The following is a 14,277-nucleotide window of genomic DNA, read 5'->3' as shown; positions in this document are numbered from 1 at the left end:
AGAACACCCGAAGCCCCTCACCCTCAGTTAATAGGTGGCGGCGAGACCAGTATCCCTGGCCACACCCTGCCTGCTGGACTCTCCGGACCGACGGCCTCTCTCTCAAGGGACAGGCGGCCTCCCTCGCCAGCCTAGGGACGAGCGCGGGGAGGGTGTCCCTGATGGGACTCGGTGGAGCAGGATCCGGTGGAGCTTGGTCTGGAGGGCAGGGCGCTCAGTCAGCCTAGGGAGGGTTACCGAGCGACGGGGGCTGCGAGCGTGTTAGTGAGGAGGGGAGCCTGGGGAGAGGGGGTGGGCGACCGGGGGGGGGATGTGGGAGATGGGGAGCTCGCCTTCTCCCTGCAATAAATCGGCTTAGCGGCCGAGAGCCGAACGGCCCAGAAAGGATTAAAGAGAAGTCTGTATAATACAGCGGAGAGCGCGGCGAGGAGAGAGCGGGGGGCGGGGGGCGGGGAGAGGGGGAGGGGCGGAGGGCGGGCGCGGGGAGGGGGCACTCGCGCAGCCGGCAGAGGCGGGCGCCAGGCGGAGAGAGCGCGGTTCGGCTGCAAACTCCGGCGCTGCCGCCCAGCGGACTCCGGGCAGCGCTGGGCACCGCGCGCTGCCGGGGAGCCGGGAGCCGCGGCGCGCCCGAGGTCGCCCCGAGAGCAAGGGTCGCGGCGCCCCGCAGAGCCCGAGCCGAGCCCAGCGCCCCGGCGGCCCAGCCGCGGCGGCATGGGGGCGCCCCCGCGGCGCCCCACGCGGCCCGCCACCGTCTCGGCCGGCGGCCGGAGACAGGATCGCGCCTGAGCCCATGGCGAGGGGCCTCGCCGCCGCCGCCGCCCCGCCAGCGCCGCCAGCTCCCGGGCACCATGCGAGCCGCCCCGAGCCTCCGCGGCTGCGTCTGCCTGCTGCTCGCCGCGATCCTGGACCGGGCGCGCGGTGAGTGCGAGGGCGCCGGCCGGAGCCCGGGCCGGGGGTGCGCGGGGGCGGCCGCCGGCCAGCGGCGCCGCGGAGACGCTCCGGGTCCGAAACCCGCGCTCGGCGCGGGGGCTGCAGAGCTGGCGGGTCTGACGAGGGAGGGCGGACGTCTCCTCTGGAGAGAACGCTCGCGGGTCTGTGCCAGGGTGTGTGCGCGCGTGTGTGTATGAGCGTGTGTCTTTGTGGCGTCCGTGTGAGGGTGTCCGGGAAGGCGCTGTGCGTGGAGAGGGTGCCGAAATGTATCTGGATGTGTGTGATGGTGTGTGAGCGAGCGAGTGTCTGGAGGGGTGTTTGAGTGTCTGTCAGTTACACAGAAAATGTGTGTGTGTGTGTGAGAAGGAGTGTGAGCCAGAGTGTTTGGGGGTGTGAGCGGGCGCCCAGCTTCTCGGTGAGGGTGTGAAGTGGGTGAGCCTGTGTCATTGTATGTGGGAGCGTGTTGAAGCGTGGGTGAGTGTGTGAGGTGTGGCACGGCACGCGTGTCCCAAGTGTACGGGTCTCTTTAGGGATACATGACAGCGGGTGTCTTTCCATGGAGGGCGGCGGGGTGCGTGTGCCGAGGAGGCGGGATGTGACCCTCGGGCCAGAGTGTACGTTTCTCGGATGTGGAGGTGCAGGCGCGCGGGCCAGGAGTGTGTGAGCGTGCGGTGGAGCGTGTGGATCCAGTGTGGAGGGAGGCACGGACGCGTCCGGGGACGGGGGAGGTGTGCGTGTGTGTCCCGCGTGGACTTGGTCCCGATCGGGCTAAACCCGTTGGAAGGAGGTTCCTGGAGCGAGTCACCGGTGCCTCCGCGGCTCCAGGGTCCGGGTCTCGCGGAAGCCTCGGGGCCTCCCGGTCGGCGCCGCCGCCTGGCGGGTCTAGAGTGCTGCGGCCGCCCAACCTGGCGACCCGGCGCCTTTCGGGCAGAGCCAACGCGGCCGCTCAGAGCCGGCGGGAGCTAGGCTGCACCGGCGGAGAGCGGTGGCCCAGGCTCTGGAGGTCCGCGCCCGCGGTTCGCCCCAAGCCTAGTCCCAAAGCTGGACGCCCAGAACCAGGGCGTCTGGAGTCACATCCCAGCTCTGCCGCGGAGGGCCGGGGGATGCACGGTGCCCAAAAGTAGCCGTTATGACCTGTGGGGTCTCAGCCCCCAGCCCAGCGGGTGATGGATATGGGAGGATCTGTTCTTTCCCGTGTACCTTGAACTCCTGGGAGGTGCCAAGCCAGACTCTGAGAGTGCCTGCCAGCAACGGGTGCGCCCTAAAATAACCCCACCCGCTTCCACCCCGAGGTCCTTACAGAGTGCTCGGTCCGCTGACGGGAGAAACTGCAGGATTTGAGCCTGCATGGTGGTCCTGCTGGCAGAGGAGGGGGAGGGGTTGGTGTAAATCGGGAGGAAGGCAAGCCCTGTACTTGGTCTGCCTACCCTTGGAACAACAGACTTTCCAAAGTGCGTGGAAATCCCCCCTCCAACTTCTAGGCGATGGCTCCCTCCCTCGGAAGCCTCTGGAGGGAAAGGTTATATGGGGGCGGGGACGGGGTGGTGCCCGGGTGCCAGCGCCACGGGGAGGGCGCTGGGCTTTGTCGAAAGGCGCTCGGAGCCTCCACCTGGACACTGCAGGGAACGGGGGCGGGGGAGGGTGGCTAGAGGGTGGGGGCAGGAGTGAAGCACCCCTTTTCCCCAGAATACGCAGAACCGGAGAGACTGGTCAGTGGTAGGGATGGCCACTAGATACAGAAGGGTTTAGCGGGGAAAGCCCGCTGCGTCAGGATCCCACCGCGCGAGTTCTCCCCAGAACCTGCGAGCCGCGGTTCTTGGGGCTGCGGAGACCTGAGGGGGTGTCTTGGCTCCTCCGCCCCCCGCCCACCTCTGCAGCTGGCAGGAGGCTCGGGCGAGCGCCTCTGGGCGAGGGGAGCCGGCCTGGCCTCTGAGCTCCGATACCCAGCGAGAGGGAAGAGCGCCGACTCGGATCGCAGACGGGAAACTTTCCGAGCGTGGGGCGCGGGCGGAGCCCTCCCTTCGCTGCAGAGATGAGAGCGCACGGGGCGCGAGCCGTCCTTCGGTTCTCAGAGTCAGCGCCGCGCAGGGCGGGGGTACCAGAAGGGTCGGTACGCGCTGTAACAGGCCGTCTGGCCGGAGGAGGGCGCCCTTCCGGGACGTGACCGAGAGCCGCGCACCTGGCCCTTGGCGGGGCTGGGCCGCCTGCCAGCGCCGCGTCGGAGGGCGGGGGGCGCGGAGGGTAGGGTCCAGGGCAGGCGCCCGGAGACACGCCTGCCCAGCGCGGGGGCGACGGCGGTCTCTACTAGGGAAGGCCCGGCCCGTGCGCCGGGACCTGTTCTGCACCGACAGCTCGCGGCGCACAGGGACTCCACTTTGGAGAGGCGGGTCTGCGCCTCGGGAGGGGAGAGCGGCTGGCGGTTCACAGGACCGGCCGGGCTGAGGGCTCCTGCTCCCCACGCCCCAATATCTGCCTCTCCAAGAGGAAAATTCCCCACGGATTTTCAACTCCTCAGGCCCCGTTTCACCTGGCCTGGGCACTTCTGGGAGGGCAATCCTGCACTCGTGCCCTGGCTGGCCCAGGAGACCGAGGGCCCCGGGGACTGGGAGCGCAGGGAGGACAGCGGTTCATAGACCCGCCTCCTGGTTCGGTCACGGCAAAGTCTCCGCGAAGGGCAGCGGGGGGCAGGCCGAGGTAGGGCGCGCGAAAGGCCCCAGCCCTTCCACTTCCACTGGACGCCCTTCCACTTCTCTCTCGGCAGCCGCGTGTCAACGGGTGGGTGGGATGCGGGGGCTGACTCGGCTGGTCCGAAGCCGCCGCCGCACCGAGACTGCGGGGGCTGCGCGCGCGCGCGCGCAAGCTGCTGTGACGCCTTCGTATATTTATCCGCTTCGCCAGCTCCACCCTACGCCCCTAGGGCACCGCCGGGCCTGTGCCCAGCCCTCGCAGGCGCGGGAGTTAAGGGCCCGGCCTGGACCAGGTCGCTCCGCCCCTCCTCCCCCTTCCGCACCGCCCCCAGCCATAAACCCCACCCCTTCCCTCTCAAGATGCAAACTGGAATTTCTCCTGAGAGGCTGAACGAGTTCTTGCTTTTTAAGTAGAGAGAATGTTCGAGCTGGGAGCGACCTCCAAGATCCCTTACTTCAGTGGTTCTGAAAAGAGTAATTTTTAGCAGGAGAACCCTTTTAGAGTAGGAACTGATTACCGCCCCCTGAAATCCTAATGCCTTGGGCAAGATGGTAAGCGCTAAAGGACAGCGGCCCCTGTCGAAGCAAGTAATGAGACTCTGCATCGAACGATCTTCCCTCAACCGTCCCCTTAAACAACCTTCAGATTGCTCCTCTTCTAATATCAGAGCCAGGGTTCTGTTTTTTCCAATAGCCAAGATTACGTGGATCGGCTGCCGTGTGGCCATCCCGTGCCAGCTGCTTCGCGGTGCTCATGCACTGCAAGATGGGCTTAAGCTCCTCTTTCCACAGATTAGGAAACTGAGGCCCAGAATTTCAAGGTTTGTTCGTGACAGGGTGTCAATGTCTCCCAGGTCCCACCTGGTCTGGCCCCTGGCTCCCGCTTTCCTTCCAACGTTCCTTGGACAGGGCATGTGGGCAAGGGCTGGCAAGGTACCAGGGATGCTTTAGATCGGTCTGCCTACCCCAGCTTTTCAGAACACCTGTCTCACACAGACCTGAGTCTTGCTACAGCTGGGGGCAGGGGCAGTGGGGGAGGGGTGGTGGAGGAGATGAAGAGACTCCTCGAGGTTCCTGGGTTTTAGCAGTCCTGACTTTGAAACCAAACAAGGGCTGAACAAAGAGGAGGCTGGTTACAAAGAGGGGTTCTGTACACTGGGTTTCCTGGGACCCGTCCACCTCTGCTCCATCCCCAGGCCACTTGAAATTCATTTGTTCAGCCCCGACTGTGCCAGCTCTGTGCCATATGTGCTTTATTCTTCTTATCTTTGCTAATCCTTGTAACCGTCCTGAGAGTTAAGGTTATATTCCAGATGAGGAAGCTGAGGTTCAGAGAGGTTAAGCGGCCTGGCCACCCAGTCAGTAAGCGGCAAGCTGAGAGTCAGACCCAGGACTGTCTCTGTCCCTCTGGGCTCTGCCGTCTCCTGGTGAGAACGGGCCTCAGTCACTTCCTCAGCTCCAGCCGCATGGACAGTTGCCGTGTGTCCAGTGCCCTGTCTGGCTGCCTTGCTCCTTCCCAAACCCCACTGAAATCAAATTATCCAGTGGTTCATCTGCACAGACCGGAGAGGGGACAACCCTAAAAGCCCTTGTCATTATCAAGAGAATGAATGGGCATCTGTTGTGGGCAGGGCGCATCTGAAAAAGAAAGACCTATGACCGTGACCATCATTCCAGTGGGGTGAGAGGTCAGGCCAGTACCTGGAAAGATAAAAGACAATCCGAGTGGAAATTTGTTGATACCTGCAGGATGCCAAGTGGATTGATGTCCCCCACAGGAGGTTTGTAGGGGAAGAGTGATTTCTTTAGGGGTATTAAGGGAGGCTTCAAAGGGGAGGGATGACTTGAACTAGACCTTGAAGCAAAGGGAGAAGGTTAACAGGCCAAGGGCTAATATTCCAGGGAGGGAACCCAGGTGAGCTAAGGGCCAGAGGCAGGATTGTGCCTGGTAGGGCCAGCTCAGCTTCAAGGCTGTCGCTTCTTGAGTCTAATTGAGGACTGGGAGAAAGAAGAGTGATGGTACTGGTAGCTTCCATTTATCGCACACCTATTGGATGTTCTTTATGCATTGAACGCCCTCAACAGTTCATGAGGCGGTATCATTAGGCATGTTTTACAGACGAGGACAAGAGGCCCCAGGATACCCCCAGCTCTTCCCATCTCTCTTTCTCACTCCCTCTCTCTTTGCCTTACTCTCTTCCCACTTCCTTCTTTTCTTTTCTTTCTTAAGCAATGAATGAGGCTCAAAATCTTTTATAAGGGTGGGAACTGGGAGTTTCAAACCCAGGTCTAAAGCAATCCAAAGACACTGCTGCTTCCAGAAGAGACGAGAAAGTATTTATTGTTTCATCACAGAAAGAGGAATGCAGCAGCCTCTACCATTAGCAAGAGGACACAAAGTCCCCCATTTTAAACAATAAATGTCAATGGAAGTGAAACATGTGACATGACTTCCTAAGAAGCATCTGTCTTCAGGATGAAGTTTCTGGGAAGGAACCAGGGGGATGAGACCCTGGAACCCACCTTTACACTGGCAGTAGGGTTCACTAGCAGAGTGGGCTCGGGACCTATCGGCCGAGATTCTATGGATGGAACAAACAAGTACAACATATATGGAGCCCGAAGTGTATAGAGTAGCAGACCGAAGGAGCGGGAAAGGACGTTGACACCCAGGAAAGGAATCTGGTGTTTGGTGTGTCCCCAGCCATTCCTGCATCTCCTGGCAACGTATCAGATTTGCTTTGGGAGAGTATGCAGCACCCTCCCATTTGCGTGCCATCTTGGTAGGTGGCGCGATCAGCCATAGCCCCACTAAGACAGGTCTATCTGACACGTTATCCCCAGAATCTGGATACTGAGCAAAGACTGAAAACCGCTGGAAGCTCCCCCTTATCGACAGGAGCCCCCAAAGACACTGCACTTCTCTGGTTTCCCAAGGCTATAATGGTGGGATCTTCCTCCCAGGGTGTTATGAGCAGGATGCAGTGAGTCATGACATGCAGAGCTCTTAGCTCGGTCCCGTGGGCTCAGATAACTGTCATTAGTGTTAACGGTGATTCTGTCCGAGTTGCTCTGGCTCTAGTGACCTGCGGCCCCAGCTTGTTCTTGCATTCCATGAATTTCCGCGTAATGTTCCACTAGTTATTATTATTTTTTTTTTTTGGCTTGGGTTACCTGGAGTTGATTTTTGCCCTTTATAAGAAAAGGACCCCACTTGATACCCTCCCTAGGCATGATAAGCATTAGAGTTGCTGATTAGCCACTCTTGGTAACTCCTGGAGGATGGTTCATAGTGACCTATTTCCCTACCTGCTCCCTGACTTCCCCTGGATTCTTGAGGCATTGTCCCCTGCCCACACCCACATTAGTGTAGTTAACACTCATGACACAAGTTGTTTCTCCCAGCAAAATGTGGGAGAGCCGGTCTCACTGTGAACCTCCCATCCGCTAACCTAGTAAAAAGTTCTGCAAGAGCAGAGACCTGTCCAGTTCTTCTCACTATTGAATCTTCCTCACAAACGCATGATGGATACTTAATAAAGGTTGGTTGTTTGGATGAATAAGGCATCTTTGGCCTTGGGTACATGGAGAGGGTTTGGGTGCATGACTTTCTATAGAAAATATATGCAAAGGCTTATGGCTTGTGGAATTCAGGCTGGATTCACAGATGAACTTCCTGTTGGTAAAGTTCTGCTCCTGGAACTAGGTTCTGTCTTTCTTGAAGACTCTCAGATAATCGATGCGATGGGGACTCTGATTCCAGACATCCTAACTCTTTCTGCTGGTGGTACTTGAGCATTGACGAGATGCTTGACCCCCATCCTTCCGTGTAGATCTCCCGTCAGTCGTGAAGGAGGCTACTCTTGTGCCCATTGACTAGACCGGGCAAACTGAGCCTCAGGGAAATGAAAAGACGGTGGTAGGAAGCGGCTGGACTGGAGTCCGGGTTTGTGGCTGCAGGCTCAGCCTTCTTTCCCTCCCCAGTCATTGTGTTCCTTCCTTCAGGCCCCAGGGGTCTGCAGTGAAACGGGCCAGCTCCCCACGAGCCCATAGGCCACTAAACTCAGCAGAAAGCTTGCGCTGTGAGCTGGCTGCCGCCGTAGCCGCTTTGCTGATGTGACCTCCTCCACCCTCCACTGCTGTCCACGGGGAGGACGCCGACGGGGCCGTGCTCGCGCCGCACGGAGACAGGAGCCCGCTGTCTCTCCGCCCCACAGACCTGCCCAGAGGTTTCTGGCCTTAGCTTCATGTCTTCCCCTCCTCCCCTGCTTCCACCCTTTCTTGGCTCAAAGAGCAGACCCCTGCCCTCAGCCGGCACAGCCCCGACTCCACATAAACCTCCCTCCCAGTCTCTGTTTGCCTGCTTCTCGCCCTCCACAGCCCCGCCAGCCCCTGCCAACTCAGGGACCGCCTGTGCATGCTGGCAGGGGCACTTTGGGCAACGTGTTGTTTAAACAGCTCTCCTCTGGGGCTGGACCTGGTCCTGGGCTTGTCTCCCTGTTGAACAGAGAGCTGTTGAGGGCAGACATCCCTGTCCCACTGGCTCTGGCATGAAGCCTGGCTCTGAGCAGATCTTCAAGATGTGTTTGTTGAATGACTCACTGACGGACTGAATGAATGATGTCTCCCATTTGGTCCAGATGCTGAGCCTGGGGCCTGTTTCCTGGCCCTGCTCAGTCACCTCTGGAAGTCCTTTCTGATGTGAGAATATGTCTATTGTCCAGCTCTGCCCACCATAGCTCACGCTGGCATCATGGCTGGCATCTGGGGGATGAGCCAACAGTAGAAGCTGGTGGGAAGACCAAAGGCTTCCTGCTCCTTCTGGGTTCTCCCTGGTTGGAGGAGCTGTTCTCATTTGCTGGCAGGTGGGAGGTTTGGGGAAGGAAGGAAGGAAATGGTAACAGTTACCTGCCGAGCGCCATGCGAGCCATGTGCACACACAGTCGTAATAAATGCTCCCAGAAACTCCCGTCTGGGGGCTAGCAGTCTCCTGTTTTACAGGAGAGGAATGCGACTTGGGAAGATTATGTGATTTGCCTAAGGTCCCATGGGGGGCAGAGCTGGATTCTCAACCTAGGCATTGGTTTACACATCTCTTCCAAAGCCCAAGTTGGTCTCACTGGCAGCTGGAAGCTGACCATGGTGATTTACACCATGGAGATGGGCACACACTGCAGATTAGTGCTCTCCCCAACCCAGAGCTGGTTGTTAAGCATTTACCAGCATGCCACTGGGCCTGCCCATCCTTCCTCAATCACTGTCTCTGTGTGGACCAGCCACCTGGTGTTAATATACTTTGGTTTCCATCTGAACTGGGTTCAAAGCCTGGCCCGGCCACTCCCTAGCAGAGTATACACTTGGGCAAATCAGTAGCTCTCCAGGTCACGGTGTCCCCATCTTTTGAAAATAGAGTGTAATGTGGAGATGAATGAAATAATCCATGAGAGGCAGGCGTGCGACTGGCCCTCGGTCACTGGCCTCTCCCTTTCTCCTGGCCCCCAGGCTGGAGTCAGACGGCAGTGGGGTCCCTCTCAAAGGCTCAGGGGGCTCCTATTTTCTTCTTCCTGTCCTGGAAGCTGCTTTGGAGCCAAGTCAAGGGATCCAGTCACTTCTGTTCATTGAGCAGCTGTCCCAGCCTCGCTCTAGATCAGCAGAGATATCCCCTAAGGAGTTTTGGCTGCTGGCAAACCCCATAGAGCATGGGCTCATTTGAGAATGATTAAAGATCATCTCTAATAAATGGCCAGTACAAGGGTACAAGAATAAACCCTTGGAACTAAGGGGAGTGGCCCAGGAAGGCTCTGAGGGATCAGAACAACCTCGACAGGTGGGGAGGGAACCCCAGCCTGGGTGGGAGGGGGCGGAAGGCATGTGCAAAGGCCTGGAGGAGGCAATGAGCGCCCTGTTGGGCTGTGAGGCTGGGAGGCAGCTGGCCTCGCTTGAGCAGAAGGTGCTTGTTGAGAAGCTGGAAATGAGGTTAGAGCTGTTGGCAGAGGCCTGAGAGCCTGAGCGAGGGGTCTGGACTTGAGCCCAGGGGCTACGGGGGGCAGTTGAAGAGAAACGAGTGACATTCCCAGAGCAGGGCTCTAGGAAGATTAATTTGGCTTTTCTGGGGCACCTGAAGCTGGACATTCTTTGGAACGCCTTTGTATTATAAATGATGGCTCTGGGGTACCCAGAGAGACAATGGCCTCGAGGCAGAAATGCCATCATTTGGACACTGTTCGCCTCTCCCAGAGTGTCCACACCTGACAAGGGGGGGAGACCAGGCCCCTGCCTAGGATGGGGCTGTCCCAGCTTGGGCCCGGGCCAGGAGTGGCAGGGCGGCTTCTCCTGGGAGAAGCTTCTAGATGCCCAGCAGGCGTGAGCTCTGAGGTCTGGCATGGGTTCGGATCCCGTCTCCCCCACGTATCCAGCGTGTGAGCTCAGAGCCTCTCTGTTGCTTCCAGCCTTGATTTTTCCATCGTGGTGGCTTCGTGGGGCAGGGGCTGCTGGGAAGGGGGCTGCTGGGAAGGGGAAATTTGCATAATTCGGGGAGGATCTGTATGCAGGGTACCGAGCATAGTAGGCACGTGCAAAGTTGTTGCTGTTGTTATAATGGTGTTTGGAACGGCCACAGGTTTGAAGAAGAAGCGTTTACAAGCCCCAGTGCCCAGGAGGAGGGGTAGTTGTAGGTTTCCTACACAGAGTTCTAAGCAAGTCCTTAGGTTTAGGACTGCAGAGCACCGGGGCCAGGAGGGAGCTAGAGAATTAAATGCACCCCTTTCTCCCATTTTAAAGCTGAGAAAACTGAGGCCAGAGAGGATCTCACACTGTGCATAACATGTGTGTGTGTGTGTGTGTGTGTGTGTGTGTGTGTGTGTGTGTGTGTGTGTGTAGGCGGGGGTTGGGGGGTTGGGGGGAGGGGGGTTGCTGGAAGCCAGCTCGTCTCCCTGGAGGTCGTCCCAGGGGCGATCCCAGGGGCTCCGTCAGGCAGACCCTCCACCTCAGAGCCTTGCGTAGGGGAGCATCGGGGTCCTCAGGCTTGAGTGGGGATCTTGGCGGCGCTCCAGCAGGGAGCAACCACCAGCCTCCGACATCACAGGAGCAACTCGAGAGTCACCAGGGAGAGAGGCAGCTGAGCCACTGGATTGTTTTGTTGCTTTGCCAACTGTTCCTTCTGCCCTTTTGTTTCTCTTTCTGCAGAGACACTCAGGGCTCCTCCGACGGGGCTCTTTGTCACCAGTCACTGGCGCCTCCATTATCCTCCCAGCACCATCTCTTCCTCGCGGCTCCTTAATGCTGCCCTAAAGGAAGGCATCCATCACTGGCTGCCCTGGCATTGTGCAGGGCTGGGCGGGGGGGCGGGCAGCCCTGGCAGGGTGAAGACAGAGGCTGGCACGGCCAGAGGGTGGGTGGCGTTCGTGTCTCGAGCTGATGCTCACTGCCCGAGTGGGCAGGTTTCTGTCAAGTGGGTATTCAGGGCTCACAATAACCCAGGGCCAGGAGCCTGGTTCTACAGAAGCAGGTGATACATTGCTAATTGTCACCAGGCACCTAATGTCCCAGGCAGGGGCAGAGGGAGTGAGGTGGGGGCGGCGAAAGCAACCACATCACAAAGGCTTCTTTGTTTGTTCAGGCAGCAGAGAAGTGGGCCTGAGCTCAGCTTGGAGAGGAAAAGGCACGTCAGAAGGCGAATTCCTAAGGCCTGTGGCCCGAGGGTGGAGCCTGGTGGGAGGAGAGGGGCAAGCAACCTGGTGGCGGAGGAATAAGGTTACTTGGCTTCCCAGGTGGCTCAGTGATAGAGAATCTGCCTGGCAATGCTGGAGAAGCTGGAGACACGGGTTCGATCCCTAGGTTGGGAAGATCCCCGACAGAGGAGCCTGGCTGGCTACTGTCCACGGGGTCTCAAAGAGTTGGACACGGCTGAGCGACGGAGCATGCATGCACGAGGAAGAGCTAGTGGTTTCCGGGGCAGACTGAACACAGAGAGCAAAGTGATGTTGTGAGAAGCGTTGTAGCTCATTCATTCATTCATTCGCTGATCCATCCATCGGTGCACTGCTCCTGCAGTCAAGCGCCCTGCCGCTCTAGAAATCCATAGAAGGACCAGGCGAAGTCTCGCCCTCGTGGGGCTTACAGAGCTGTGTTCAACACGGAGCCATGTGTGAACACCGACATTTACGTTAAAACTCAGCAAAGTGTCTTGGTTTTTGTTTAACTGAATTTAACAGAATTCAGTTCTTCAGCCACATTTCAAGAGCGCAACAGCCACACGTGGCTGGTGGCTCTTGTGTTGGACAGCACAGAGGTGGATAAGATGTCTCCATCATTGCGTAAGGCTCCACTGGACATCACGGGTCTAGGGAAGTGTCCCTCCCACTGGCAGTAAGTGGCGAGGAGTCCCGGAGAGGGAGGGTCTTCCCGCTTCCTTTCCCAAGCCATCCTCCTCCTTGTGCCGAGGAGAGAGCCTCAGGCTGATGCCGTCAAGCTCTGACACCCTCGAGCTTGCTAATCTCTTTTTCCAACAAAAACAGGTGTGGGGCAACACGCCTGCAGTGAGCCAGAGGAAGTCAAGGTTTTAATAACAGTGTTTTGTTTTCATTATAATTCTTTTTCAGTCACCCTCTGTTTAAAGCAAGTGAGACTGGTTTGCCATTTGAGGCAGTGATTTAAATTCTCTTTCCCTTTTTAAAAATGGGTTATTTAAGTAAAAAAACAAAAACTAAGAGTCAAGTTTAAGAAAAATGTTAAGTGCATTGTGGAGCAGGTGGCATGCGAACGTGGCCAGTCTGGGAGGTGTGAATGTCTGCGGGTGGGAAACCGCGGCTCCCATGGAATGACACGGGCTTTGGAGGCAGACAGAGGAGGGTTGGGGTTTCGGTGCTGCTGTTTGTAAGCTCTGTAATTTGGGGACAATTTATTTCCCTCCGTATCAACTGGGTTCCAGAAGGAAACACCAAGCTTAACCTGGGGGGTCCATGAAGGGCTTCTTTAAAGGACTACCAGGTTTGATTCCTGGGTCAGGAAGATCCCCCGGAGAAGGGAATGGCAATTCACACCAGTGTTCTTGCCTGGAGAGTCCCATGGACAGAGGAGTTCGGCGGGCTACAGTCCATGGGGTCACAAAGAGTCTGGGAAAGGACTGAGCGACTAACGCTCTCACTTTTCACTGGTTTTAGGGTTTAGTGGGGGCATAGGGAATGGGCAGCCCTTGGGGCCAGGGTCAGTGGGGAGTTACTACCGCCCGCAGACTGGAAAGAGGGCTGAGAGGAGAGGGCTGCGGGCAGGACTGGTCCCTGGGTAGAGGGATGCAGCCAACTCTTGGGGACCTGGCAGGGAGCTGGAGGGAGAAACACTCCAATTGCATCCTCCTCCTGCCTTTGGGTCTCTTGCTAATGCGGCACATGGACCAAACTCAGTTGGATGCCCATGCAATTGGGCCGCCAGGCACAGAATAGGTGGAGAAGGGGAGAGAGCGACCTGGGAGCAGAGAGCAGAGACCTAGCACCATCCTGCCCAACCTCAGTGTTCCCGTCTAGAAAATAGGGTTGTACTATGAGCCAGCTGAGTTGCTGACATGATGGAACGAGCCAGTGTGCTGCGCTCATAAATAACTGGTCGCTACTTATACTAATAACAATCGCAGTAATAAAATGCCTGCCCTTATGCCCCATCCTGTGCTGGATGCTGGATTTTCCTGAGCCAAAATGTAGCTTATGAGCCTGGGGCTTTAGAAACGGGGAACTGGCTTCCCGAGGGCATGTGAGCTTGAAGGGACAGGTAACTTTGGGAGAGCATTGCAGTCTGTTGAGAAGGAGCGCCTGCACCCCTCCGCTGCTGGTGCGGACACTGTGACGTGTCATCTCTGCCCAAGACTCTACAACGTCCCCACACCTCCCTGTCTGCTGGTCCATCTTGCCAATTGATCACTCTGCCCCAGGGCACACCGGCGCTTCGCTCCCCAGTCTATTTTCCACCCTATTTCCCACGAAGAGGTTCTTTCTCCTCAGATCCATTTAGATCATCTTTCTTGCCATCCCCACCGGCTCTTACCATGTACGGTCTGGTCCACATGTGTCATCAATGGCCTCAGAGCTCCTTCGTTGCAAGGGTAAAGGCAGGTGTTCTCCACCTCGGAGCTAGTCTTGCCGGAGGCTGCTCCTACCTCTGCAGGTGGGGGAGGACGGAATTAGCAGTGAGTTAGCCCTTTGGATCACCAGACCGTTTATCCTTCACCTGAAAGCTAACAGTGCCAATTCCCTATTTAGAGGGATCTTCTCAGCAAGTAGCTGGAGTTTCGGGGGTGGCTGGCTTCTAAATGGACTGACTGTTTCTTGGGAAAACTTCCACCAACAGCCCCTTTGGGTTGCTGCTTCTGAATTGGCTCAGGGTACTTTCCTCGTGTCCCTCTATTTTCCTTTGTCCGGCACATTTTCTCCATCCACCTTGACTGTTCAAATTGGCTTTGACGAGGACTAATTTTGCCAGTTGAAATTCGAGACGCTTCGACATTTGGTGCTTTGCTGAAATTGCCATGACAAATATCAGCAGCGATTTCTTCCCTGGCTTATTCTCTAAGGTGCTCCGGGCAAGACAGAGTGTCCCTGCCCCACGCCCACATGCCGTCTGCCCCCCAGCCCGGCTACTTGCCCTGTGCCCATGCAGGTTGGTCTCAGCC

At 57.7% G+C, this 14,277-nt stretch overlaps 1 protein-coding gene across 1 annotated transcript in view; it reads left to right on the top strand.

Moving 5' to 3' along the window:
* Positions 1-516: 516 nt before the first annotated feature.
* IGSF21 (immunoglobin superfamily member 21) overlaps positions 517-14,277 on the top strand; it is a 271,583-nt gene continuing 257,822 nt past the window's right edge. The window contains exon 1 of the mRNA XM_081576094.1: positions 517-918. Within this exon, the coding sequence (XP_081432220.1) occupies positions 849-918 (70 nt within the window). The 5' untranslated portion in view covers positions 517-848. The remainder of the gene's footprint in view (positions 919-14,277) is intronic.

Source organism: Giraffa tippelskirchi, chromosome 3 (genome assembly GCF_054371585.1).
Source record: "Giraffa tippelskirchi isolate mGirTip1 chromosome 3, T2T-mGirTip1v1.2.pri, whole genome shotgun sequence".
Lineage (NCBI taxonomy): Eukaryota > Metazoa > Chordata > Mammalia > Artiodactyla > Giraffidae > Giraffa > Giraffa tippelskirchi.
This window is presented reverse-complemented; position numbering and strand designations above follow the sequence as displayed.